Source organism: Emys orbicularis, chromosome 1 (assembly GCF_028017835.1).
Source record: "Emys orbicularis isolate rEmyOrb1 chromosome 1, rEmyOrb1.hap1, whole genome shotgun sequence".
Lineage (NCBI taxonomy): Eukaryota > Metazoa > Chordata > Testudines > Emydidae > Emys > Emys orbicularis.
This window is the reverse complement of record NC_088683.1, coordinates 202,101,514-202,129,078: the sequence shown is the minus strand read 5'-3', so window position 1 is coordinate 202,129,078 and position 27,565 is coordinate 202,101,514. Positions and strand designations below refer to the sequence as shown.

Genomic DNA, 27,565 nt, shown 5'->3' with positions numbered 1-27,565 from the left:
TTTTACTTTCTCACGGCTATGTTCTCATATCTGCATGTAAAACTATCCAAGTGTCAAAATGAAACTATTTGTCTTAGATAAGAATCGTCAATCTACTGCATTGGGTTAGTAGTGGTGAACCATATTAGCTGAGGCACCTGGACAGAGGGATGTGGTGGGAGGGATGGTTGTAGTGTAAATAAAAATTAAAAAAGCAACTAACAACATATATACTATTTTGCTTCTATGCTATTTGTCTGCTTGTCCTTTTAGATTTTAAGCTCTTCAGAATGTGGGCTATCTCTGTATATGTTTGTAGAGCACCTACTACAGTGGAGTCCTGGTCCTGACTGGGGTCTTTAAACACTATTATAATTAAATAATCATTTTAAAAAGTAAAACTTCTGTGGGAAAGGAAAGCCAGTCTCCATCTAAACAGACCACCACCTAGTGAGGATATCTTGGGGGAGCACAGAGGGATGTCAGGTGCAGTGGTGGATTAGCCACTGGGCTGATGGGGCCTGTTCCTGGGGCCCTGGAAAAAATTTGCCACCGAGTGATGGAAGCCTGGAGCCCCTGTGCCTCGACCTCACTCCCTGACAGCAGTGCAAGGTGGGCGTGGCAGGGGAAGCCCCCAGCACCCCCTGACTCTGTCCCCGGCAGAAGCTGCAGGGCAGCAGGGGAATCCCCCAGTCCCGACCCCACTCTGGCAGAAGTGCAGGGCAGGTGGGGTGGGAGAAGCCCCAGTGTCCCGACCCTGGTCCCCTGCAGAAGCGTGGGGGGGTGGCAGGGGAAGCCCCCGCTGTGGCCCAGGACTGGAGGAGCTCTCGCTACCTGTCGTGACCTCAGGGCTGGGGGAGCTCTCACTTCCCGCTGCGGCTCCAGGGACAGAGCTGCTCTAGTCTTGAGGACACGGTGGGGCGGCGGGGGGACAGAAAGGAGCAAACATGTTGGGAGGCCGCAGTGAGGGGGGGGGCAGAATGGGGCTGAGTCCCTGGGTGGAACGGGACCATGCCCGGGGAATGGACAGAAAGGGGTGAGTCCATGGCCGGGACCGCAGGCGGAAGGGGCGGAATGGGTGAGGAGGGGCCCGCCACTTGCTCTGGCCCAGGGCCCCAGGAAACCTTAATTCACCCCTGGTCAGGAGCCTCAAGAGAGGTAGCATGGATGAAAGTGGAGGTACCTTTATGGGGATAACAGGCCACCATTGGCCTTCACCCCATGATCTTGTTGTCTCCAAATAATGAATGAGGAAGAGCGCCAGGATCAGCCTCCCCACAGAGGCACACACCACCTCATCTGTTTCTTGTTCTTATGAGAGAATGGTATGTTTTCTAAATCTCTATAAAAACTACATTGTTTGTATTGTGGTAGTGACCAGTGGCCCCAGTTAGAAATAAGGACCCCATTGGGCTAGGCACACCTAACTGAAAGACAGACCCTGCCCCAAAAGTTTACAGGCTAAGTTTAGTATATTTTTAAATATAAATTTGCTTTATTTGGAAACCCTTTGGCTTCAGAAAAAGTTATGATTGTTTAATTGAGTTAGATTATCTTTTTTGAACAGTCTCGTGGCTTAGCAGTAGTTCTCTGCATATCAAAGAGGGAGAACCCGGTTTGGTTGTTGAGCTGGCATCTTCCTCCCCCAGATTAGCAAAAAGCCTTGCAATTTGGAGCTGTGGGATGATCTTGAGTAACTAAGCAAGAGAAAGTTCAGCTCAGTCTTCCTCAGAAAAAAAGTTGTTGGTCAGTCTAATGGATAAGCCCAGGGGAAAAATTAAAGCAAAGAACATTTTAAGGAAAATCTAAACGCTCTAGTGCAGGGATCGGCAACCTTTGGCATGCGGCCCATCAGGGAAATCCCGGCTGGCGGGCCAGGACAGTTCGTTTACCTGCAACGTCCGCAGGTTCAGCTGATCACAGCTCCCACTGGCCGCGGTTCACTGTTCCAGGCCAATGGGAGCTGCGGGAAGCGGTGGCCAGCACATCCCTCTGCCCACAGCGAACCGTGGCCAGTGGGAGCTGCAATCAGCCGAACCTGCGGACGCTGCAGGCAAACAAACTGTCCTGGCCTGCCAGCGGATTTCCCTGATGGGCCGCGTGCCAATCCCTGCTCTAGTGAAATCCTAGGCCTAATGAAGTCAATGGCAAAACTCCTGTTGACTTCAATGGGACCAGAATTTCACTTCCAATCTGAGGTGCTAAGGAGGACATCCTGGGTGGAATGTGATGGGAGGGGATGGACCTTTTAAACAACTGAACTTTTCCTGTTGTAATACATGGTGACTATCCTTTGTGGAGCCTAAAATTGTAATCCTTACTCGTGCAGATAATTCTTTTGACTTTAGTTGGGCTACTTGCATGTGACTACTCTCATGGTTAAGTGTGGCAGGACTGGGCCTAACACTTGAGTCTTAAAAAATTCTAGTCTTAAGATTCTCCCCATTTACTTCAAAATTGTTCCATTTTGCTTGCTTTTTCTTTAGCTTACATTAGACAGATGTAAAGGAATAGCGTGCAGGTTTGTAAAGTTATCTGGCAAAAGAAAACTTACATTTTTTTCCTGTTATCTCAGTAGTGAGATTTAGTACGGTATTTAATGTTCTTATGTTTGTTCATAACACAAAAGTACACTCAAAATTAAAATCTGATGATATACAGTATGTAAATCCATTATGGCCTGCAGTTTCCTATTTTCCTTTGATGTGACATACTTTTCCTGACTTTTTTGAACTCTTTTATAGTCAGGATATTGGACTCATTGCATATAAATGTTCCCAAGATCTTGCGATCATCCTGTTAGCACATTCTTGTTGTGTTACAGACAATAATGTCTGTAAATTTGTCCTAGGAAAATCTTCCTGTTACAAGAGACAATGATGTGAAAATACAGGTTAAAGCCTGTGCTCTGAGCTGGACAGATACAAAGGTACATATTTAACTTTTATAAGGACATGGGGAATTTACTTTTTCTATCTGAAAACTATAGGCCAGATGCTCAGTTGATGTAATGGTACTGTGCTGATTTACACCAGCTGAGGATGTGGCCATATTATTTTAATTCATTGTTTAGGTTGATCTGCTTAAGGTGTGTAAAAGGTACCTGTAATTTGGCCCCTAATTTTTTGGGAGAGATCAACTTGTCAGTTCTGAATTGTATAAAGCAGTGTTTCCCAAACTTGGGACGCCACTTGTTTAGGGAAAGCCCCTGGTGGGCCGGGTTGATTTGTTTACCTGCTGTGTCCGCAGTTCCGGCCGATCACGGCTCCCACTGGCCGCGGTTTGCTGCTCCAGGCCAATGGGAGCTGCTGGAAGCGGCGGCCAGTACGTCCCTTGGCCCGCGCCACTTCCAGCAGCTCCCATTGGCCTGGAGTGGCGAACCGCAGCCAGTGGGAGCCGCGATCAGCCGAACCTGCGGACACGGCAGGTAAACAAACCATCCCGTCCCGTCAGGGGCTTTCCCTAAACAAGCGGCGTCCCAAGTTTGGGAAACACTGGTATAAAGTAATAAAATCATACCTTGTCTTCTGGGTGATGATTCTGTACGCCTCTCGGTGGTCTGACAGCTATAATGACTGTTAGTTGGATTAGGTCCTATATACAAAGCAATATACAAACAATGTCAATGGAGGTTGGATCAGGCTCACAAACAATAATAATAATGATGTAACCCGAATGAGAAAAATCTTACTAAAGACCCAAATAGGAGCCTAAATTAATATAATTTGTTTTTTGTTCATATACATGCTCTGCTGTTGTTAAATATGTTGGCTATACATCTGTAGTTTTAGAAATTTTAACTAATTTAAATGGGAACAAACTTTTATATAGTTTTTTTATTTTTTTAAATGAGGAATGCAGCATTTTTATTTTAATAATGTTTGGATCAAAGACCAGATTTTCATCTTTAAGAAACGGAGTGCTTTACTCTCTTTACAGCCCCTAATTTATGAGCATAGGCAATAATTACATCTTGGCAGGAAAGTTCTAACCATTAATGTGATTTAGCTTTTATCAGAAATGAAGATGAAGAAAGAATTTCTACCTGTTGGGAGGGAAATTGCTGGAGTGGTATTGGAGGGTGAGTCGAATAATATACCATGTGATCATCTTTGGGGGAGAAAAAATTAAATGGCCACTCATTTAAGACCACTAAAAATTGTCTGAATTGTACAGCCTTAGTGCCCGGAGCTAATATTCACTTTGGTTATATGTTATTTTTGACAAACTATTAATGGTATAATATAGTAAAAATTAAAAATACTTAGACTGAAATGTAAAACCTGCAAATCAGTTTAAGGGTAAACTTTACAGTAGAATTTAAGAATATCTTTGCGATGTTGTAACTGACATTTGTAAAAGTGTTTGTTGCAATGACTACGGCTTGGTCTACACATAAGTTTTAATCGGCAGAACTGTGTTGGTCAGGGATGTGGAAAACCCACACTGCTACTGACCTACCTATGCTGATAAAATCCCTAGTGCAGATGCAGCTATGTCTGCTGAAGATGGCTTCTGTTGACGTTGCTAATGTCATTTGGAGAAGTGATGTTCCTACACCGACAGGAGTTTTTCTGACTGTGTTGGCTGTGTCTACACTAGGGAATTACTCAGCATAGCTATGCTGGCATAGGCTTCGTAGCGTAGACCTATCCTAAGGCCTGGTCAACATAACTATGTCGGTCAGGCATGTGGAAAAAAAACCCACCCGTGTCTGACATAGCTATGTCGACCTAACCTCTGCTGTATAAACAGCTAAGTCGATGGGTAAATACTTCCATCAACTTAGCTACTGTCATTTGGGGAGGAGTGTTCCTGCAGTGACAGAAAAAACCCTTGTGTTAGTGTAGGCTGCATTTACACTACGGAGTTATGCCAGCATAGCTATGGTGATGCTGATATAGTCACCATAATGTAGATATATTCTAACCCTAAGACAAAATAATTTTCAGGAATTCAAGATATTTCACTCATGTGTCCACCTTTGATGCATTGTTTAACACCTTGGTCCTGCAAACTCTTATTCTTGTGCTTACACATGCTTTGTGGGCTTGGAGCCTAAATTAAATAATGTTTACATCCTGAAAATGAAACCTTCTATAATTTTGCCTAACAGATAAAATATAGTCTGAACATGTTTGTTTTTGTAAGCTACTGCTAGTCTGTAGTATTCTCTCAAATACACAGATGTTTTCTATTCTAAATATTTATATTCATGCTTTTCCCCCCCTCTCCTTCATGTTGTATTTCATAAGTTGGAAGCAAAGTGTCCTTCTTTCAGCCAGATGATGAAGTAGTGGGTAAGTTAAAGTTTGTGTGCTTTATCAGCTAACTTTGTTTCTTGAAATAATTCTTAAATTATTTTTAAGGTTATAATCCATGCTATCAATACAAATAGACACGTTGGTTGTGTGTTTTGTTTAGTTTTTTCATATAAGTTGCAACATAATTGAAACATTTTTACTTTCACTATAATAAAACTTTCCTGAGCTGAGTACTATTTGAAGACTTTCTGCTCCGGAAATTGACTGAATGAGACACAGAGGGACTGATCCTCAGCTGGTATAAACTGTCATAGTGCCATTGACTTCAGTGGAGCTATGAAAATTTACATCATCTGAGAATCTGCCCCACAGAGGTGCATTTTCAATCCATCAATTTGAATAAATACACTGACAATTTGTGCTGGTGGTACAGATTACATACTATGCTATACATGTGTTTTTTATCTATTTGTGTGGACATACAAGGTGGCATCATTCATTATTTTATATCCCTATTGTTTTTTAAAAGTTGCTAAAAAAAATATTCATACAGAAACTTTTAGTGATCTGATCTTTGCTGCTCGTCCTAGTTCACTGAGGTTTGTTCACTTCGACATTCTAAATCATTTAGGTCCTGATCGAGCAAAGCATTTGAACACACGTGTAACTTTAACACATGAGTAGTCTCATTGACTTCAATGGAATTACTGATTTGCTTAAAATTATGTGCATGCTTAGGTGCTTTGCTAACTCCAGGGCCTTTTAAAAATAACAGATGGATTCAAGATGTTTTAGTACCGCAGCGTTCATTTTTAATTCACACATTTTGTTTCAGTTTCATGTCTAATTTTTTAATGAAAATGGACCTTTTTAAAAAAAAAATTTTTTTTTTTAAGTGGATGGGAGCCCTGCTCTGTGACTTCTTATGGGCTTCCCACTAGGGAAACTCACCCAAGTGCTAACCATTGTTCCCCCCAAAATAATATTAACTAATTTAAAAAAATCTCCAGGTAAAAAGTTCTAAATCACTTGAAAAGTTTTTCCAGGATTTCCTGAATTTTGAAAGCCCGTTTTCATTATTGGTTTCAAGTTTAGTGAAATAAAATTAATGTTCACATTTTCCATTTACTTCTTTAATAATAAACAATTCTTATGCTTTCAGAAATGATGTAGTAATGTACAGTTTGTAAAAATTTTAGATCTGCCTAATAAACTAAAACATTATTTATAGCCCAGTGTTTTGCAGATATTTTGGCTCTGATCCTGTAAAATTTATGCACATAAGAACAGCCATATTGGGTCAGACCAAAGGTCCATCTAGCCCAGTATCCTGTCTTCCGACAGTGGCCAATGCCAGCTGCCCCCAGAGAGAATGAACAGAACAGGTAATCATCAAGTAATACATCCCCTGTCGCCCATTCCCAGCTTCTGGCAAACAGAGGCTAGGGACATCATCCCTGCCCATCCTGGCTAATAGCACTATCCTCCATGAATTTATCTAGTTCTTTTTTGAACTGGTTAATTCTGAGTGGCTGGGTAGTCTTGTTGACTTCTGTGGAACTGTACAGGTGATTAAGTATATCACTGAATTGGGGCCATATGTGTTCAGTACTTTTTAAAATTGTGTATTTTATTGACCTTGTGATCTAGTTCATGAAACATAACTGGTCCCAATCATTGAAGGAAAACAAAGCTGAAAAGTACTGTAAAGAGAGATCTGCAAGGGTCAAATGAAGCTCTGAAAAGTTATTGAAGTGGTGTGGATAATATTAAAGACTTGACTCTGGTCTTATGCTGATGTATATCTGGAGTAACTCAGTTGACAACAATGGAGTTACACTGGTGTGAAACTGACATCCAAAATCGTAGAATCAGGCCTATTGTTTTTACCTGTATCTGGAAAAAGAGAAGCAGTTTGTTTTATATTTTTCAAAATTGCTATTTGTTGATTACCACTTATCTCAACAGAACCAGAATTACACTCAAGGGAAAAATACACTTTTAAAATATCTTGAAACTATCTTTAGTTTTCTTTCCAAATACTGAAATCTTTTGACTTTCCCTTTCAAAACAACTCTTTAAATTTATATATTATGAAGATGCTACAACAATATGAAGTCCACTTATGAAACTCTTCCCTTCACAAATAAAATTTTGACAAATACATTTCCAAATTACTGTTGTAATGTGCCTATCCATATTTAATAGATGGGGGATTTAAAGATCAGTGGATTTTGTATAACAGTTTGCTTGCCTACGGTGTTAGTTTATTAATAAAATTGAACAGACTTTAAAAAAGCATAGAATAGTTATGGTAGTGTCATTACTAGACTTATCCAAAACTGCTTAGATCTTCGTGTGTAGTGCCAGTGTGTACTTCTCACTGAGGTTTACAACAATTAAATAGATTGGGCCTGATACTGTAGCCCTTATTTATAAATCAGTCATTAATCATGCAATAAATACCACTGAGTTCATTGGTACTATTCCCATGAGTAAAGGTTGCAAGAATGGGTCCATGGTCTGTATATAACCATAAGCATACCAATTATTGAATTATCCTCAATCTTAAAATCTAAGAGTTTATACTTAGAAGAGGACTTTCTCCTTTTTCTTTTTAATTTGACTGATGATAGTGATTAGATTAATTAGGTAAAACCATATGCATCAGAATATATTACACAGAGAAAGAGAATGCTCTGCTAAGATATCTTTCTTTTTAGAGCAGTAGTTTAATTGTAAATTCAAGAATGGTAGATTGGCCTTTTATTAAGTAAATGGGACTTGTGAAGGGGGGAATTTTGGCAGCTACTAAACCTGAGCGATATTTAATTAGAGAAGTGTCTTGGTAATGAGTTGCAGTCATGTACAAGCACCACAGCTGAAGGCATATGTGAAAACAGCTTCCTGTATAAAGACTAAATATTAATACCTACCCTTCAATAGAAACTTGTACTAAATTGATGTTATTGCTCCATGTCCATGATGCTTTCAGCATCTGACCCTATCTGGGCCCACCTGCGGTGTGAGATCTCTCTTCTTCCTGTAGTGTCTAATGCACTCAGGTAGAGTCGAAAGAGGAGTGCTCATCACAGATACTGCAGAAGCAGCTAGACAACGTGGGAGCAGTGTGAGGTGAGTTCATTCGTGAGCAGACGAGGAACCAAAGTACCAACAGCAGAATATCACTTTATCATCAAGAAAAGAAAATGCTGGAGTACCACTTTGAACACGTGTGGCACGATTAAATCACTTGTCTTTACCTAAAGCATTGTAATAATCCAGACTGTGACACTTTCTTCTGCATTATATAGAAATGAGAAGAGGAACTGTGATGTAGACAAAGCTGCACTAATGATTCAGCTGGGAACACTCAACTTGTTTCATTTGTAATATACACTTGTATTGAATTGAAGATTTTTTTTTTTGCTGAAAATTTTCAGGAATCTTGCCCCTGGATTCGGAAGAGTCTGGTCTCTGTGAAGTTGCTCTAGTTCATGAGCATTATTTGGGTAAGTAGATCATGACACTTGTTAATATTTAAGGTGATTATAGATGTAAAACCCAAAGTAGTCTCTTATAGACAGCCAGTGAGGTGGAACCATTGCTCTGTTTATGCATAATAGCAGCACTCAGATGTCCCACTATCTACTTCGCCTTTCATAGACTTCCTTTGAACAATAGCAGCAATGCCATTATGTTCTGACTAAACTACACATCTCTTATTTCGCCTAACTTCCCTCATTGCTTCATTTTTCTTTTCCCACTGATTTACCCTACCTACCCCACAAATAAACATTTTGAAAAACAACTTCCACTCTTGCTTATTACCGTCTCTCCTAGCATTGACCTCTGATCCTGAATCCTCATTGCTTTAGGATCAAAGGAACACCTGTAATGTACGCTAACAGACTAGAGTGGGGTGGGGAGGCAAATTCCAAAGATCAGAAACCCAGGGAAAACATGGTATTGTAGATTACACCAACATTTCCTTCTTTGGGTTCTGTTTGCCTTTCCTGGAGGCAGCATTGTCTAGTGGATAGTGACTGGACTGGAAGTCAAAACACTTGGGTTCCATTCCTGGCTCTGCCACAACCTGTTGGTTAGTGAAATGACTTGCTCAAGGTATCTATCTTAAAGAAATTGTATTGTATCCTAACAATTTCTTTCTATTCTTCTGAATCCATCCATGGAGAAGCAAACATTAACTGCTCTGGGGGGTGGGGTTCTTTAAAGGATAATGTAAACTTGTTTATACTGACACCAAACCCCCTACTCCACTTCAACTGTGTAAATTATTCTGAGAAAAATATTGTCTCCCTGATCCCTATATATATCTAGGTTAGATCATTTTAAGGTTAAATCCCCTCCTGGTTATGATTCCTTATGTCTGTAAAATAACAGTCACAGGTTTATGAATATTGAAAATAAAGGTTTATTACTCTAACACTTAAAACCACAGTGTAATGGGGTGCGCTCACCACTCTGGTGCCTCCTGCTGGCTGTCTTGAGGATTAGCTCTGTTCTGCAGTGCACCCTCCTCTGATGGTGCCTCACCACCATCACTCCTACTGTAGGACCCACATCTCTCCATGGACCACTGCATCTTCTTCCCCCTTCCGGGGAACCTGCAGTCCGCTGTTCAGCCACTTCCCTTAGTGGGTACTGCAGCGAGTTGTCTGGCCACTTCCTCGTGGCCCCAGCATCCTCTTTACCCTTGCCTCAAGGTCTCAGCCTGCAAACCTCAGCAGCCAGCCAGGAGCTGTCTCCCACTCCCCCGGTCCCTGTTAGCAGTACTGCTCTGTCCAGGGTGCTGGCAGTTCTCTCAGCCCTACAGAGACAGTCCTTCCATCCTCCCTGGGCTCCCAGCAGAGAACTGCCTTCCGCTGCCCTGCAGCTCCCTTTTTTTAATGGGCCTGCTTGGCTCTGATTGGCTGCTCTCTTCATCCCTTCTCTGATCGGCTGCCTCCTGTGCTGCCTCCCTAGGGCTCTATTAACCCCTTAGAGCCCAGTGTGGGGCAGGCACCCCATCACACACAGGCTAAGCAAAATCGGGAGTTATATAAAAGTGACAAATATGTGCTGGTGAACTATACATACTTACTACAGAAGGAAACCCTTTTAAGATTTCCTGTGTTTTCCTGTATAGTTTACTATGTGCAGTGTCATGAACTGACTCACACAGTGTCTGAGATAATCCTAGAGTTCTCCAGTGCATCAACAGAGATATTTGGACAACCCAATAATCACTTTTTCCTCAGGTAGTATCGTGGGGAGAGCGGAAGCTGTGCAATCTGAGTCTCGATTCTTTTGTTCCTCATATTTAAAAGGCAGTCCAGATTCTACCTACACACTGTCTTTCCACTGCCTCAGGGAGATGCAACTCACTTGCTTGGCATCACATCAGCTATCCTCCAATCCTTTGGTACAGAAGTTGATTTAAATGATAGGTTACAAACTACAGTTAGTAGGTCTGCAATTTCACATTTGAGTTCCTTCAGAACTCTTGGGCGAATACCATCTGCTCCTGATCACTTACTACTGTTTAGTTTATCAATTTGTTCCAAAACCTCCTCTAATAACACCTCAATCTGGGACAGTTCCTCAGATTTGTCACCTAAAAAGAGTGGTTCAAGTTTCGGAATCTCCCTCACATCCTCAGCCTTGAAGACCGATTCAAAGAATTCATTTAGTTTCTCCACAATGGCCTTATTGTCCTTGAGTGCTCCTTTAGCAACTCGATCGTCCAGTGGTCCCACTGGTTGTTTAGCAGGCTTCCTGCTTCTTATGTACTTTTAAAAAAAAAAATTGCTATTACTTTTTGAGTCTTTGGCTAGCTGTTCTTCAAATCCTTTTTTAGGCTTCCTAATTATATTTTTACACTTCATTTGCCAGAGTTTATGCTCCTTTTTATTTTCCTCACTAGGATTTAACTTCCGCTTTTTAAAGGATGCTTTTTTTGTCTCTCACTGCTTTTCTCCTCCATTACATAAAGGTAATAGTAATACATGGGTAAAAAATGCTTTTGCAGCCTTATATTTTACAGTGTAATGTAATAACATGCAACAAGACAATGAAGAGATAGAGGACAGAATAGCAATGCTTGGGGATTCTACTTTCTACCACTATTCTGCACCAAAATGTCCTCACAAGTGTAATCGACTTTTGCATCCTGCCAGGTGCTGGGGAACCAGGCAGAGTAACAGAACAGAATCACTTTATAAACTAGAAATTCCAGGTCTAGTGATATTTCTTTCTAACGTAGGTAATTTTAAAAGTTCAGTTGAGAATTTGACATTGAGATAGGAAGGTATCCCAACCCAGTTGGAATAAAGTCTGGCATAGAGAACAAATTGATAAACTAAACAGTAATAAGTCACCAGAACCAGATGGTATTCACCGAAGAGTTTTGAAGGAACTCAAATGTGAAATTGAAGAACTACTAACTGTAGTTTGTAACCTATCATTTAAATCAGCTTCTGTACCAAATGACTGGAGGATAGCTAATGTGACACCAATTTTTAAAAAGTGTTCCATAGGTGATCCCAGCAATTACAGGCCGGTAAGCTGTCATGGGATAAGAGGGAAGGTGCTCTCATGGATTGGTAATTGGTTAAAAGATAGGAAACAAAGGGTAGGAATAAATGGTCAGTTTTCAGAATTGAGAGAGGTAAATAGTGGTGTCCCCCCGCAGTCTGTACTGGGACCAGTCATATTCAACATATTCATTAATGAACTGGAAAAAGGGGTAAACAGTATGGTGGCAAAATTTGCAGATGATACAAAACTACTCAAGATAGTTAAGTCCCAAGCAGACTGCGAAGCGCTACAAAAGGATGTCGGAAAACTGGGTGACTGGGCAACAAAATGGTAGATGAAATTTAGTGTTGATAAATGCAAAGTAGTGCACATTGGAAAACATAATCCCAACTACACATATAAAATGATGGGGTCTAAATTCGCTGTTACCATTCAAGAATGAGACCTTGGAGTCATTGTGACGAGGTCTCTGAAAACATCCACTGAGTGTCCAGCAGCAGTCAAAAAAGTGAACAGAATGTTGGAAATAATTTAAAAACGGGATAGATAATAAGATAGAAAATATCATATTGCCTCTATATAAATCCATGATACGCCCACATCTTGAATAGTGTGTGCAGATATGGTCTCCCCATCTCAAAAAAGATATATTGGAATTGAAAAAGGTTAGGGGTATGGATCGGCTTCCGTGTGAGGAGAGATTAATAAAATTGGGACTTTTCAGCTTGGAAAAGAGACGACTAAGGGGGGATATGATAGAGATCTATAAAATCATGACTGGTGTGAAAAAAGTAAATAAGGAAGTGTTATTTACTCCTTCTCATAACACAAGAACTAGAGGTCACCAAATTAAATTAATAGGCAGCAGGTTTAAAACAAACAAAAGGAAGGATTTTTTTCACACAATGCACAGTCAATCTGTGGAACTCTTTGCCAGAGGATGTTGTAAAGGCTAAGACCATAACAGGGTTAAAAAAAGAACTAGATAAATTCATGGAGGATAGGTCCATCAATGGCTTTTAGCCAGGATGGGCAGGGATGGTGTCCCTAGCCTCTGTTTGCCAGAAGCTGGGGAATGGGAAACCGGGGATGGATCATTTGATGATTACCTGTTCTGTTCATTCCCTCTGGGGCACCTGGCATTGGCCACTGTCAGAAGACAGGATACTGGGCTAGATGGACCTTTGGTCTGACCCAGTATGGCCGTTCTTATGTAGGTGACTTGATTTAGAGGAAATGACTGGTGTTTGTCGTTTCTTCCTCTAGTTTTATAGAAAATTACTAAGGGTCTAGAGATAAAAACTTGTTAACATTGTTTTTATTGAAATGTCAAGTCTTTACAAAAACCTATTGCTTTCTTTACCGCTCTGTTTATTTCTTCTTTTTTACACAGTTCATAAACCAGAAAAAGTCCCTTGGGTTGAAGCAGCAGGGACCATTCGTGATGGCCTACGAGCATACACAGCCCTACATTATCTTTCCCATGTTTCTCCTGGAAAAACTGTACTAGTAATGGATGGAGCAAGTGTAGGTAACAATAACACCCTAAAGGCATATCTTTAAAATAATTTAGGAACAGATTATTTCCTACTCATATATAGTAATTTATAGATTTGTCAAGCGATTAAAAAAAATAATGGTGATTAATCACATGATTAAATCGTGCTGTTAAACAATAATAGAATTTGATTTATTTAAATATTTTGTGGTTTTTCTACATTTTCAAATATATTGATTTCAATTACAACACAGAATACAAAGTATACAGTGCTCACTTTATTTTTATTTTTTATTATAAATATTTGCACTGTAAAAAACAATAAATAGTTTTTCAGTTCACCTAATACAAGTACTGTAGTGCAATCTCTTTTTCATGAAGGTTGAACTTACAAATATATAGAACCATGTACAAAAAAAACCTGCATTCAAAAATAAAACAATGTGAAACTTTGGAGCCTACAAGTCCACTCAGTCCTACTTCTTGTTCAGCCAATCGCTCTGACAAACAAGTTTGTTTACATTTGCAGGAGATCATGCTGCCTGCTTCTTGTTTACAATGTCACCTGAAAGTGAGAACAGGCATTCACATGGCATTGTTGTAGCTGGCGTCACAAAATATTTATGTGCCAGATGTACTAAAGATTCATATGTCCCTTCATGCTTCAACCATCGTTACAGAGGACATATGCCCATGCTGATGACTGGTTCTGCCCGATAACGATCCAAAGCAGCGTGGACTGACACATGTTCATTTTCATCATCTTGAGTCAGATGCCACCAGCAGAAGGTTGATTTTCTTTTTTGGTGGTTCTGGTTCTGCAGTTTCCACATCGGAGTGTAGCTCTTTTACGGCTTCTGAAAACATGCTCCACACCTCGTCCGGCTGAGATTTTGGAAGGCACTTCAGATTCTTAAACCTTGGGTCAAGTGCTGTAGCTATCTTTAGAAATCTCATATTGGTACCATCTTTGCGTTTTGTCAAATCTGCAGTAAAAGTGTTCTTAAAAGGAACAACATGTGCTGGGTCATCATCCGAGACTACTATAACATGAAATATATGGCAGAATGCAGGTAAAACAGAGCAGGAGACATACAATTCTCCCCCAAGGAGTTCAGTCACAAATTTAATTAACAGATTATTTTTTTAACGAGCGTCATCAGCATGGAAGCACATCATCTGGAATAGTGGCCAAAGCATGAAGGGGCATACAAATGTTTAGCATATCTGGCACGTAAATGCCTTGCAGTGCTGGCTACAAAAGTGCCATGTGTACGCCCATTCTCACTTTCAGGTGACATTGTAAATAAGAAGCAGGCAGCATTATCTCCCGTAAATGTAAACAAACTTGTTTCTCTTAGCGATTGGCTGAACAAGAAGTAGGTCTGAGTGGACTTGTAGGCTCTAAAGTTTTACATTGTTTTGTTTTTAATGGCAGTTATGTAACCAAAAAAAAATCTACATTTGTAAGTTGTATTTTCACGATAAAGAGATTGCACTACGGTATTGTAGGAGGTGAATTGAAAAATACTATTTTTTTTTTTTGCAAATATTTGTGATCAAAAATAATAATATAAAGTGAGCACTGTACACTTTTTGTATTCTGTGTTGTAATTGAAATCAATATATTTTAAAATGTAGAAAAACATCCAATATTTTGCATCCAACGTGCAAATATTTAATGAATTTCAATTAGTATTGTTTAATAGTGAGATTAAAACTGTGATTAATCGCAATTAATTTTTCGAGTTAATTGCGTGAGTCCCTAGTAATTTACTTTTATCGAGGAATTTACCCAGGAACATAGCATTTGCAATGACAGATTGGACTAATCAAGTCTGGTATCCTCTTCCTGTGGCTTTCAGTAGATGATTCACTAGGATAAGAAGGGGCATCCCTAAACACATTGGGCCAGTTGTACAATCCTATTCATGTTGTGTGGGGAGCTTTGCTCTACTTTGACACACTCTTTATATTGATCCCTCAACTGTAGATGGAAGAAGATTTCTTTAGTTTGACCTCTTTCCCCACCACCACTTTTCAATTTCTCTTACATTGTTGTTCAGTTTTGAATAACTGCCTTCTTAACTGCTGGTACAGCTGTTAGGTTCACTTGAGCAAAGAACCATCAATGTAAATATAGCTTTGCAACATATACAAGATAAGTGCTTGGAGCTCCTCTCTAGGGAGCATGTCCTCCTTCAAGTAGCAACCAAACGCAAAGACTTCCTCTCTTCTACAGACATACTCAGAAATTGCAGCTGCATTTACAATACTTTATACACTGGAGCTGGAATTCAAGCTACAGCTGTTCTGGAAGGAGATTGTTCATCTCCTAGAGCCTGATCCAAAGCCCATTAAAGTCAGTGAAAAGACTTCCATTGACTTCAGTGAGCACAAGAGCAGGCCCCTAGGGATCTGAAATACTTGTCCAGCCATATTTCATTAAGACACCACAAATATTAAGCCTGTTTCAAGGTGTCCTTCTTTGATTGCTCTAGAGCTACCCTTGTAATACAACTCTTCTTTTCAAACTACATTTCATTACTGTGATTGTAAATAAACTGGTATATAATTTTTCCCTGCAGCCATTTGGTATAATAGCTATTCAGTTAGCACAGCACAGAGGAGCCAAAGTAATTTCTACAGCATATAGTCTTGAAGACAAGCAGTATTTGGAGAGGCTTAGACCTCCTGTGGGTAAGTTCTATTATTTGACACTGCACTTTGTGGGAACAATGATTTGAAATATATTTTTCAATTTGACGTTTTTATTTATTTTAACAACTGAAATCTAAAATCCAAACTTAAAAATAAATAGTCTCATCTATAGTGTAAAGGTTTAGTCTAATTTCCTTTCAAAGGCAGTTAACATATATTTTTAGATGTATTTAACAGGACTTTTTGATCTTCACATCCGTTGTGGTGTTGGCTATTTCCCAATACTTCTTATCTAGCAAAGACACTTCTATATAAGTTAATGCCTGGTTTTAGTCAGACTGCTTGGGCAGTCTCTTCATGTAGTAAATAACATTGCTCGAGAGTAGAAAGAAAATGTTATCTGACCATCAGTAGCACAGAATCAAATCTCTGTACCTGAAGTATTTCTGATATAATCGTGACCCCGAGGTATAGTATTTAGCTGCCTAAAATCAAAATTGAAACAAATTGAATTGAATTCAGAATTGAAACAAACTATGGGGAATTAGTTTTAAGTTGTTACAGAAACAAGAGGGAGCTCAGTTTCATGATACTGGTATAATTTCTTTGTCAGAAAATGAGTGAAGTTCTATAGTTAGGAATCTAATCCTCTGGACGTTTGAGCCAGAGTCTTTCCATTGACTTCAGTGGGTTTCGGATTAAGCTCCAAGTGCATGTTCGTCTATGACTCCTTCAGTTCCCAGTTTGTTGTGACATACACTAGGATTTTTTGGAGTAAGATATTGGGACACTATTCTTGGGAGTCAAATGATTGTTTTTGATTAAGGATACAGGGAAAATAAATCTAATTTGTGTATTTTAGATTTTTAAAAAAGGCAATGTAAGCATAAAATCCTGCTTTTTCCAAAATGTGTAAATTGTGTAAATTTAGTACAAGTTTCACTTGAAAGGTAGGTATTAATATTTGGTCCATATATAGGAAGCTGTTTTCACATATGCTTTCCATAATTTGTTGACTAAAGACAGTAGCAAAACAGAGGAAGTATGTTAAACTGGTGGATTCTAATGTTAATTTCAGAATCAGGACAGAATATGAACATAAGTATGAGCATAATGTATTTCTAGCAGAGTACAGATGAGACATAAGAAAGAAATGTGTACTTATGGTAATCAGCTGCAAAGTTTATTTATATACGTTCCCTGTGACAGCTCTCCTGTGTGTTGATGACATGGTTCTCTCTGAGCCTTCTCAGTATAGTAAATAGCAGGTGTTTGATACTGGACAACTTTCATACTCAGTAATAGCAGATATTGGATAAATGGTGGCTTCAAGTCATGAAAAGTGTTGCTCTTACCAACTACTCATCATTAAGTTCAGTGGAAGCAGGAGGGAAGGACTAAAGACCTGTCTAAGGTACATTGAAACTGTTAGTCAGAACCATATATTGCTTCTAGAGAGCTAATGTGATTGTGCTGGTCAGAGAAGACTTGGTGAACCTTGTAATAAATATTGTTTTGTTTTTTTTTAATTTCTATAAACTATGGAGGATCTTTGATTTTGTAAAATGGTTTATTACACAGATAAGCCTTGTCTGCGCTGGTTGAAAAATTGTTATTGCACCTTGCCGGCAAGAAGTGGGTTTAAACAGGGTTGTGACTAACACATTTGAATTATAGGCTGGAGCACATTGACCTAAAGTTCAAAATTTATAAATACTCATTGAATATAGCACTAAATGTTCTGTATGTGAATGAAGTGGTTCCAAATAACTAGACTGTCACTTCACATTTTAGACAAATAACTAGACTTCCACCTCACAATTGGTTACCAATCACCAGCTTTTTAAAATAGATGTTAAATAATTTTGAAATATATCTGTTACAGAATTTATACTTTTTTCTTTTTATACCATGTTGAATTATGCTCTCAGTCATGGCATCATTTTGATTAATGAATGAAAGAAATAGTAGGGTACCCAAGATGCATCCCCTGAAACAACTGATACTCTAGCATAGTAGTTCTCAACCATGGGTACATGTTCCCCTGGGGGTACACAGAGGTCTTTCAGCAGGTACATCAACTCATCTAGATAGTTGTCTAGTTTTACAACAGGCTACATAAAAAGCACTAGCGAAATCCGTATAAACTAAAATTTCATACAGACAATGACTTGTTTATACTGCTCTATATACTATACACTGAAATATAAGTACAATATTTATATTCATATTGATTTATTTTATAATTATATGGTAAAAATGAGAAAGTAAGCAATTTTTCAGTAACAGTCAGGCTTAAAGGAAGGCCACTCTGCCTCACTACAATTCCTAACTAAGTTTGGTTGTTTTTTTTCATTTACTGACTCTTCTAAATGCCTGCTTCACACCTTCTTTTTCTTCTCTCCTTTTTTCTTCCTTAATATCAAAAAGGCACGAGGCAACCTTTAATTGGTAAATTCACTTTGCAAATTTTAGTTTAATCTCTTATGTTTTGGATATGTACCTCCAATTTTATTTGTAATTATTTCAGTTATGTTAATTTAAAGTGCAAAAACTTTACTGATGCAGCTTATTTAAATAGAAATGTCTATTTTATTCCACAAGCTGGAAAAAAATTTAAATTGGCTACTTCTGTACCCTAATTGTTCTTGATTTCCAGCAACTGGAATTGGAAATTTCAGTCTTACTTTCATAACTGTATGTAAACAGCTACTGCAGGGGTGGGAAAACTACGGCCCGCAGGCCGGATCCGGCCAACAAGCCATTTTAAGCCGGCCTGCGAGCTCCCGCTGTCCAGCCGGGGCGCAGGGTCGGGGGCCGCACCATGCAGCTCCTGGAAGCTGTGGCATGGCCCGGCTCCGGCTCCTATGCGCTCCAATGGCCCCTTCCGGCGCTCCAATGGGAGCTGCAGGGGCGGTGCCTGCGGATGGGGCAGCGTGCAGAGCCGCCTGGCCATGCCTCTACGTAGGGGCCGGAGAAGGGATAAGCCACTGCTTCCAGGAGCCACTTGAGGTAAGCACCGCTCAGAGCCTGCACCCCTGAGCCTCTCCCTGCACCCCAGCCCTGATCCCCCTCCCGCCCTCCGAATCCCTCAGTCCCAGCCCAGAGCACCCTCCTACACCCCAAACTCCTCATCCCCAGCCCCCCCCAGAGCCCACACCCCCAACCAGAGCCCTCACCCCCTCCCACACCCCAACCCCAATTTTGTGAGCATTCATGGCCCACCATACAATTTATATTCCCAGATGTGGCCCTCGGGCCAAAAACTTTGCCCACCCCTGAGCTACTGGATAGTTGGTGCAACACCTTTTTCTTCAATATCAACACCTTTTTCTTCAATAAAGCTTTGAAAAGAGAGCAAGAAAGCATTCTTTAACGTGATATTGTGTAATAGCACTATACAGGTTAAAATCTATATAAAAAATGTAATATGTTAATCTTCACAGCATTTCTGTTAGGTAGGTAATTAAGTGTTATCATTATTGCAAGGTTATTTTAGATGAGGATAATGATGCAATGCGATCAAGTGACTTGCTCAAATCCACAAAGCAAGTCAATGACACAACCATGATTAAAAATGATGACTTTCTGATCATTCCTCTAGTCCAGTTACCCCCATTTTTTTCCCGTCACATCCCTCCCCTTTCCCATAATGGAACCTGTCCTCACCCCTCTCTCCCCCATCCCCACCGGGAGCTGGGCTGTGGTCGGGGGCCGGGAGCCAGGCTTGCAGGGCTGCAGCTGGGGTTGGGGGCAGGGCCAGAGCCAAGCAGGGGCCAGAGTGGGGCTAAGAGCCACTCCCTCCCCATCCCCCATGTGGGCTGGCCCAGGCCCAGCCACACCTTCCTGAACATTCCTCCGTGCCCCGCTAGGGGGGTGAGTCCCAGAGTATGGAGACCACTGTTCTAGTCCATATTGCTTCTATAATATAGCTCAGTGGTTCTCAAACTGTGGGTCGTGACCCCGTTCTAAGCTAGCCCTGGCAACTCCATTAAACTTGCTGGGGGCCGAAGCCCAAGCCCCACAGCCCGGGGCCAAAGCCCGAGGGCTTCAGCGCTGGGCAGCAGAACTCAGATTACAAGTCCCCTGCCTGAGACTAAAGCCTTTGGACTTCTGCTTTGGCTCCCCCACCCACTCAGGCTTCAGTCCCCTCTCCTGTGGTCGTGTAGTAATTTTTGTTGTCAGAAGGAGGTCTCGGTGCAATGAAGTTTGAGAACCCCTGGTATAGCTAATTACCTCTATCATCATCTAATTTTGATCACTGATAGTTTTTTTTTTTTATGCTGTCTTGTCATAAACACCACTATATATTTCATTTTGAGCTTAAATGCTGTTAAATATACTTTATTCGTTTGGTTTAAGTAAATTCAATCACTGGTCTTAAATAATTTGGAGAATAGAAACTGCTGGACTTCTTTGCTTTGCTGCAATTTTGTTCATAGCTCATTTTAAAGAATAGAAACTCCATTTGTATGTGTTCTGCTTTGGGTTTAAGTTCTAGATTCTTACTGTAACTGACCAAACTTCCTGTCCTGTCTAGCTCGAGTCATTGATGTCTCAAATGGTAAGATTGATGTGGCAGAAAGCTGTTTGGAGGAAACAGGCGGGCTGGGAGTGGATATTGTCCTAGATGCTGGAGGTTTGTAACTGCTGCAGAATTGCTCTGCTGAGTGGTATTAAATATTTTTATTTTTGACAAATTGCAAAACACGTCAATTAAAAAACACACCTACATAATAAACAACAATTGTGTGTCTGTTCTCCCACAATGTGCAAATGCACTTGTGCCTCTGAATGCCAGACCTTCTTAAGCGTATGAGATTATGTCACCCTTTAATGGAAGTATCTGGTACTACTACACCGTCATACAGATTAGTATTTGTTGTTAAGTAAACATTTTACTAATTATATTACTAGTTAAGTGAACATTTTACTAATTACGTTACTTTTAAATAAAACTCCTTGGACAGTTATGTTGCAAATAACTTATTTCCCATGGACAATATATGATGCTGAATGACTAAAACTGGGACTTTTTTGATCATTAAAATAAATAAAATTCATCTTCTAAATCCTGCCTGATATCTTTTCTTTTAGTTTGAAAAGGAATCAGCATGGAGGAAATTTGTACTACTGCTGTTTTTGCTGTTTAGTGGATAAAGTAAGGACATAAATCTCCAGTGCTGTCATTCAGCACCTTGCATGAGCATTAAAGCCCAGAGTGGATGTGAATAAACCTCCTATGCTGAGAATACGACTTGCTTTATAGTTAACAGGTTTTATTACTATTTAATGGTAATTAAAACATTTGTGGGACTTTCTAGAAAAACTTCCACTGAGCTCTTATTTATTAAAAGGAATATATATTAATATAATGTTACTGGTATTGCTTCATAGAGGTTCTGCTTTTGCATATATTTCACTAAAAACATTTTCAGCTGTATTTAATCACTGCCATGCATCTGTTTTGGTCTGTATTCTACTACACTGATCTGCAAACTGTGTATCTCAAAAACAGTTTTTCATCCCATTAAAAATACGTTTAGAGTCAATTTAAGACTGAACTGAAAAAACAAGAATAAGGAAAATGTAAAATGTACAAGTCATGTGCTTTTCAGTGAGACATCTTCATGAGATTCTGTTTCTTATATATGCAAAACACATTTTTCTGATAAAGCGGAAACTGAACATAAAATTTATTTTGTTAGGCATTGTACATAATTTGTATTCCTTTTGTTTTTTAAAGTGAGATTATACAGTAAAGAAGATGAGTCAACATTAAAACTGCAACTGCTGCCACACAAACATGATATCATTACACTTCTTAGTGTTGGAGGACACTGGGTAACCACAGAGAAAAACCTCCAGGTAAGGACAAAATACTGCAAGTTACTCTTAACCACAGAGTATTTTAGACCAAATGTCCATAGAACTCTGTCTCTCAGATGAATGGTCTCCCACTGCTAAAATAATATCCATCCGTTTGTGCACACACATGCACAAGCACACAAACCTTGACGTTTACTTCCAAAGCCGCAGCAAGTATTTATCCTGGGATAACATTAATAAATGTCTTTATTTCTATCATATAACAAATCACAGTGTCATTTTGTATGAGTGGTGGTGGTGTAGAAAAGAAATTACTATAATAGCATGGATACGCTATTATTGAAGGGTTCATTCTGTTTGGCTCAAAGTATTGAACTGATTTGCCAGTCGTACGAGTACCATTTTTTCAGAAAAATTACACTGTTGTAACTATTATGAATCAGTTCATTTCTGATAGATTTGGAAGGGTTTTTTCTCATCTTTTAGCAGTAAATATAAATCAACCATCCGGTAATCTGATTGGCTCATACCATTTTCATTTGAGAAAATGTAATGATGTTTCCATTAATTTGTTTAAGTTGGACCCTCCAGATAGCCATTGCTTGTTTCTTAAGGGAGCCACAGTCTCTTTTCTGAATGATGAAGTATGGAATTTGTCAAATGTGCAACAAGGGAAGTATCTTTATATCCTTTAATGGTGATTTTAGACGCTAACCAGTAATCTGCTTGTGAGAGGGGAAAATTACGAGAAAACTACTAGTATATACTCTAATCTAACAAAGCACCTAAGCATATGCTAAATTTTTAACCATGTGGTTAAATGTTTTGCTACTTCAGAAACATACTAACCATTGTTTGGAATATCATTTTATGTATATTTCATTATTGCTATGACCAGACTTTTTATGTAGATTTCCTCTAAGTGTATACAGTATCTCCTCGCTTAACATTGTAGTTATATCCCTGAAAAATGAGACTTTAAGCAAAATGATGTTCAGTGAATCCAGTTTCCCCATAAGAATTAATGTAAATGGGGGGGTTAGGTTCCAGGGAAATTTTTTTCGCCAGACAAAAAAGATTATATACATATACAGCATAAGTTTTAAAAGAGTTCTAATCAGAGGATTTTCTGGGGACCTGCTAATGAGCTCCCTGAGCTTCTCCTAAAGCAACTGTGTTGATATCAGGTGGGATATTTCCCAGGGAATGCCTTGCTGCTAAATGATGAACTAGCACTCGGCTGAGCCCTCAAGGGTTAACACGTTATTGTTAATGTAGCCTCACACTCTACAAGGCAGCACCGAGGGAGGGAGGAGACAATAGACGCACGGCAGTGGCTGCAAACACTTCCCTGTGGAAACTAAACATGATGATGAACCCACGCTATCCCGCTGGAGCGCACCACTCCCTCCTCCGGACAACACATGCACAGCTGCCGAGGCGCCAACTTTCCAAAGTGCTGGGGGGTGCTCAACCCCCAGCTCTGCCCTATGCCCGCCCCCACTCCACCTCTCCCCCCGAGCGCGCTGCTTCCTTGCTCCTCCCCACTCCCTCCTCCCCCCACAGCCTCCTGAACGCCGCGAAACAGCTGATTGCTGCAGGCAGGAGGCACAGGGAGGGAGGGGAGATTTGCTGATTTGCGGGCCCCGCCAGTGGGCAGGAGGTGCTGGTGGTGGTGGTGGAGGGGAGCTGATGGGGGGCTGCCAGCCCACCCTGGTTCCAAGCCCCAACTCGCCACCAGGCGGCAGCCAAACAATGTTATAAACAAACATTGTGCAACTTTAAACGAGTATGTTCTCTAATAGATCAGTGATGTAACAACGAAACAACACTAACCAGGACGACATTAAGTGAGGAGTTACTGTACTTTGGGAAAAACAGAACAGAAAACTAAAACAAATATTTTGAAGAAAGTAAAGTATTAGGGCCCAGATCCTCAACCAGTGTAAATCAGCTTAACTCCATAGAAGGCAATGTAGTTGTGTTGAATTACACCAGCTGAGGATCTGGCACCTTAAATCAAATCTTGTCTGTGCTTTTAAATTGTAGGGATTACTTGTTCTCCATTCTTCTAGGCATTAATTTCATCATCTACAAACCTTAACTTTTGCATTGTAATGACTAAACTGAAATATTTAATAACTCATTGTTCTAATTTTGTCTTCATAAGGACTGTACTTTAAGAAATCGTACCCTATTTGCAAATTCTATGTACCTACATTCTATTGAGCCCTGTGTGTCTGTGCGCATGTGCGCGCTGCTGGAGAGATGAGTGGCTCTTTTTATAAAAAACAATATCTACCTTTTGTTGCAAATTTAATGATGGTTTTAAGGTCCCTCCTTGTTTCTGCACAGCACTGCAGAACATGAGATCTGCTGAATCATTTTTGCAGTTCAGCAGAACAGGAATGTAAGGATTAAGTCTCTGGATTCTAAAAGGGAGTTAACTACATTGAGACTCTTGGAGCAAAGGAAGTCCTCCTCCCCCAACTAAATTGCACAATAGTTTAACCAAAGTTAAGCACACCAAAGGGCTTGTCTACATGAACATTGATGTGTGGGTGGGGAAACAAGTAATCATGAATATCCTTTTTAAAAAGTTATTTGTTGACATTCCACTTCAGTGCAGCTCTATTAATTTTCCTGATTTAAAAATGACTAATAATTCTGAGAAATACAATTTGTGTTCTTTGCTCTTAAACTAACTAAACAAACAGGATTTATTTGTAAGCTCTTATGTTGGCCTATAATCAAGGAGCATACTTTATTTACCACAAGTTGTTCAAACAGAATAACAGCATTACCTTGAATTGTTATATCAAAACATTGAACATATGTATGTGATCTGTGCACTGAACATATTGCAGAAAAAAAAACATCGGAAGAGATCCCATGGAGATCAGATTGAAATGGCTTACATTTTGAATACTAAATTGATTACTCTTAAAATTGAATGAATCCAAGTTCCATTTTCTGGTGACTGGCAAAAATACTAAAGACTACCACTATGACTATGCTAGCACTTTTGTCGGTAAAACTTTTGTCAGTCAGGAGTATGGAAAAAAACGACACCCTCGACTGACATAAGTTTCACTGATCACCGGTGTGGACAGGGCTATGTCGGCGGGAGACACTCTCCCACTGACATAGCTACCGCCACTCATTGGGGATGATTTCATTATGCCAGCAGGAGAGCTCTCTCCCGTCAGCATAGAGCGGCTATATGGGAGACCTTGCAATGGCATAGCTGAAGCTGTGCCGCTGTAATGTCTGTAAAGTAGACATAGTCTTAGTAAAACCCTCTTTTTCCCATTGATATGAGTGTTGCTGATTAGTTCAAATAAAATAGATTTCTTGAAAATGTGCACAGCATTTATACACTGTGCATGTCCTTGAGAGTTTAGTAAATCCATATGTTCTGCTTCACGTGTTTTTCTGCTCCCAGACTTGTCTTGATTTTTACCTCAGACAACTAGCTATCCATCATTCATACAGATTACTCATACCAAAATTTATCATACTTACTTATTTTCCAAAGAGTGGGAACCACCATGCTCTGTTTAATGATGGACATTGTAACTAGTGGTGTAACATCATACAGATCATGTAAAACTTAAGTTTTATTTTTAAAATTATGATACAGCACTAGAACTCCTAGGTACTGTGGCAGATCAACTGATGATGTATTTGTTAGAGGGTACATTCGTCTACCTGCCTTGTTTATTTTGTTTTAGGAAGCATAGTTTGTAACACATAATCAAACGGACCTCAGATTAACTTTATTTTCAGTCTTTAAATCATCTCATCTAAGCTCTGACCCTGGGTGCTCTGCACAGATGCATGGATCTGCCCAGGGCAAATCTAATTGCAGAACTGTGGACTTAAAGATCAGCCCCTTGTGTATATATTGTTACCTTAACAGCCCTCTCAGATACGTATCTTAGAAGATGTAATGGAGAAGTTATCAAATAGTATTTTCAGGTAAGACAGAAGTACCATAGTGAAAACAAACTCTGATTAATACTGAGTTTTTAACCTGAGAAATAACTATTCTTCAGAAAACTCTTGCCACCTATACTGTCAACTCAAAGTGCTACGTTCTGAGAAAAATTCTACTGAATCATTTATATGAAACTATTTATGGTCTATCCGTGTGGCTAGCCTGAAGCATTACCACATGGAAGACTTGGGTCCAATTCCTGTTTTTTCTCTCCTTGGATCAGCACTGCTTGGAAATCCAACAGAGGCAGCACATTCTTTCCTTGGGGGGAGAGAATACCTTGTGGTGCTCAACAGTACCTGACTGAAGAGTGTTGCTGGCTCTAAATGGAGATCTTTCTAGGCTTCCTCTGTCATAAGAATGATGGAGTCAATAGAATTTGAGGCTGTCATAAGTGGGAAAAGGGAGATCCCTCACTGCTTACACAGAGAGTGGGAAGAGTAGCCCTCCCCCCACCAAAAAAAAATTCAGGATATCTTGAATTAAACTTCTGTTTCCTGTTTGCTTTACAGCTCTGCAGTTTTTCCAGGGATCCTAGCAGAGCTATAACATTTTCATTTTGTTTAAGGAGTAAAGTTGACATTGTAAAATGTAAAGTCTACAGCAATAGTCTTGGAATGTTTCTTATTGATCTGAGCATGCACACCAGACAATTCTGACAGATTGCTCCCTTTTAGGCCTCAGTTGGATGAACCAGTCCCATTGTATGAAGCCAAAGTTTCTATGGAAATAGTTCAGAAGAATCAAGCAAGAAAAAGACAAGTCATCCAATTCTGAAGCACAATTTCCTTGTTTCTAAGACTGGGAGACAGAGATATGTAATATATTTGAGAAGTAAATTGGTGTGCAACTTCAAATAGTTCTGTAGCTAGTGTCTGAAGATAGTGTCTGGGCTGTGAATGTTTTGGTACTGAGACTTTTAGTTTCCCTGTATCAAATCTAATAGAATGATTCCATCAACAACTTTAAAGAGAAACCATTAACTTAAAAATCACATCTGTCTGATTTTTCTCTCCTATTACCGTTATAAGTAACATCTAAGATTATTTTGGGGTTAGAGGAAAAAAAAAATTTCTGATTGTTCAGTTTTATTTTTTGCATTCTACACTATCTGAATAGTCTGCTTCAGTCTTTGACATACTCTTTTTAAACAGGGAAGAGAAAAATATTAAAATATAGGAAAATGTAGTAGTAAAACTAGCAAAATTTGGCAGAGGGATTCTAGGGCTAGGCACAACTTGTTTGTAACAAGGTTGGGTTTTTTTGTTTTTTGGGGTTTTTTTTTTTTTTCAAACTGATTTGTTTTCAAGTTTATCATGTCCCTTTAAGATTTGAATTACTGTTCTACAACCATTTCATAACATCACACTTTTATATAGCTATAAAATTAAGGTAGACAAATGTGAATGAAAGATTACGCAGATATGAGGTCAGTCTTTCGCTTTAGTGTTCAATTCATGTTAATGTTTAATGCACTTTATTGCACAAAGACTTTGTTCCTTTTTATATGGCTAAAGAGTAGGAAATGTAAACTGGATTTCCATCTCTGACATCATTCCTAAAACACCTTCTGTGTTCTTTCATTTACACCCTTTCACTTTTGCTCTTTAAGATTAACTAGTCATATACTAATGTTCATGAGATCAGCTTGTCCAACACCATTCTCCTTTCTACCACCACACACACCAGCATCCATCCTCAAGGAAAAACCTACAGCTCTTTCAATGAGGCCTGCAGCTTCACTGCTTGCTACTGCTTGAGATCTGAAGCACATTGTACCCAACTGCTCTATTA

General features: G+C 39.6%; 1 protein-coding gene across 5 annotated transcripts in view; it reads left to right on the top strand.

Annotated features, from left to right (window-relative positions):
* CRYZL1 (crystallin zeta like 1) overlaps positions 1-26,958 on the top strand; it is a 28,512-nt gene extending 1,554 nt beyond the window's left edge. For 3 of the 5 annotated variants that reach the window (XM_065415370.1, XM_065415366.1, XM_065415358.1), the window contains 10 exons: positions 2,831-2,908; positions 3,988-4,060; positions 5,235-5,279; positions 8,687-8,755; positions 13,177-13,310; positions 15,870-15,981; positions 21,689-21,810; positions 22,350-22,455; positions 25,707-25,752; positions 26,449-26,958. In XM_065415370.1, the coding sequence (XP_065271442.1) occupies positions 2,831-2,908; positions 3,988-4,060; positions 5,235-5,279; positions 8,687-8,755; positions 13,177-13,310; positions 15,870-15,981; positions 21,689-21,810; positions 22,350-22,455; positions 25,707-25,752; positions 26,449-26,548 (885 nt within the window). In that variant the 3' untranslated portion in view covers positions 26,549-26,958. Of the gene's footprint in view, positions 1-2,830; positions 2,909-3,987; positions 4,061-5,234; positions 5,280-8,686; positions 8,756-13,176; positions 13,311-15,869; positions 15,982-18,372; positions 18,394-20,482; positions 20,582-21,688; positions 21,811-22,349; positions 22,456-25,706; positions 25,753-26,448 lie in introns of all 5 variants that reach the window. The other 2 variants (XM_065415377.1, XM_065415385.1) reach the window with 1 other exon arrangement.
* Positions 26,959-27,565: the final 607 nt, after the last annotated feature.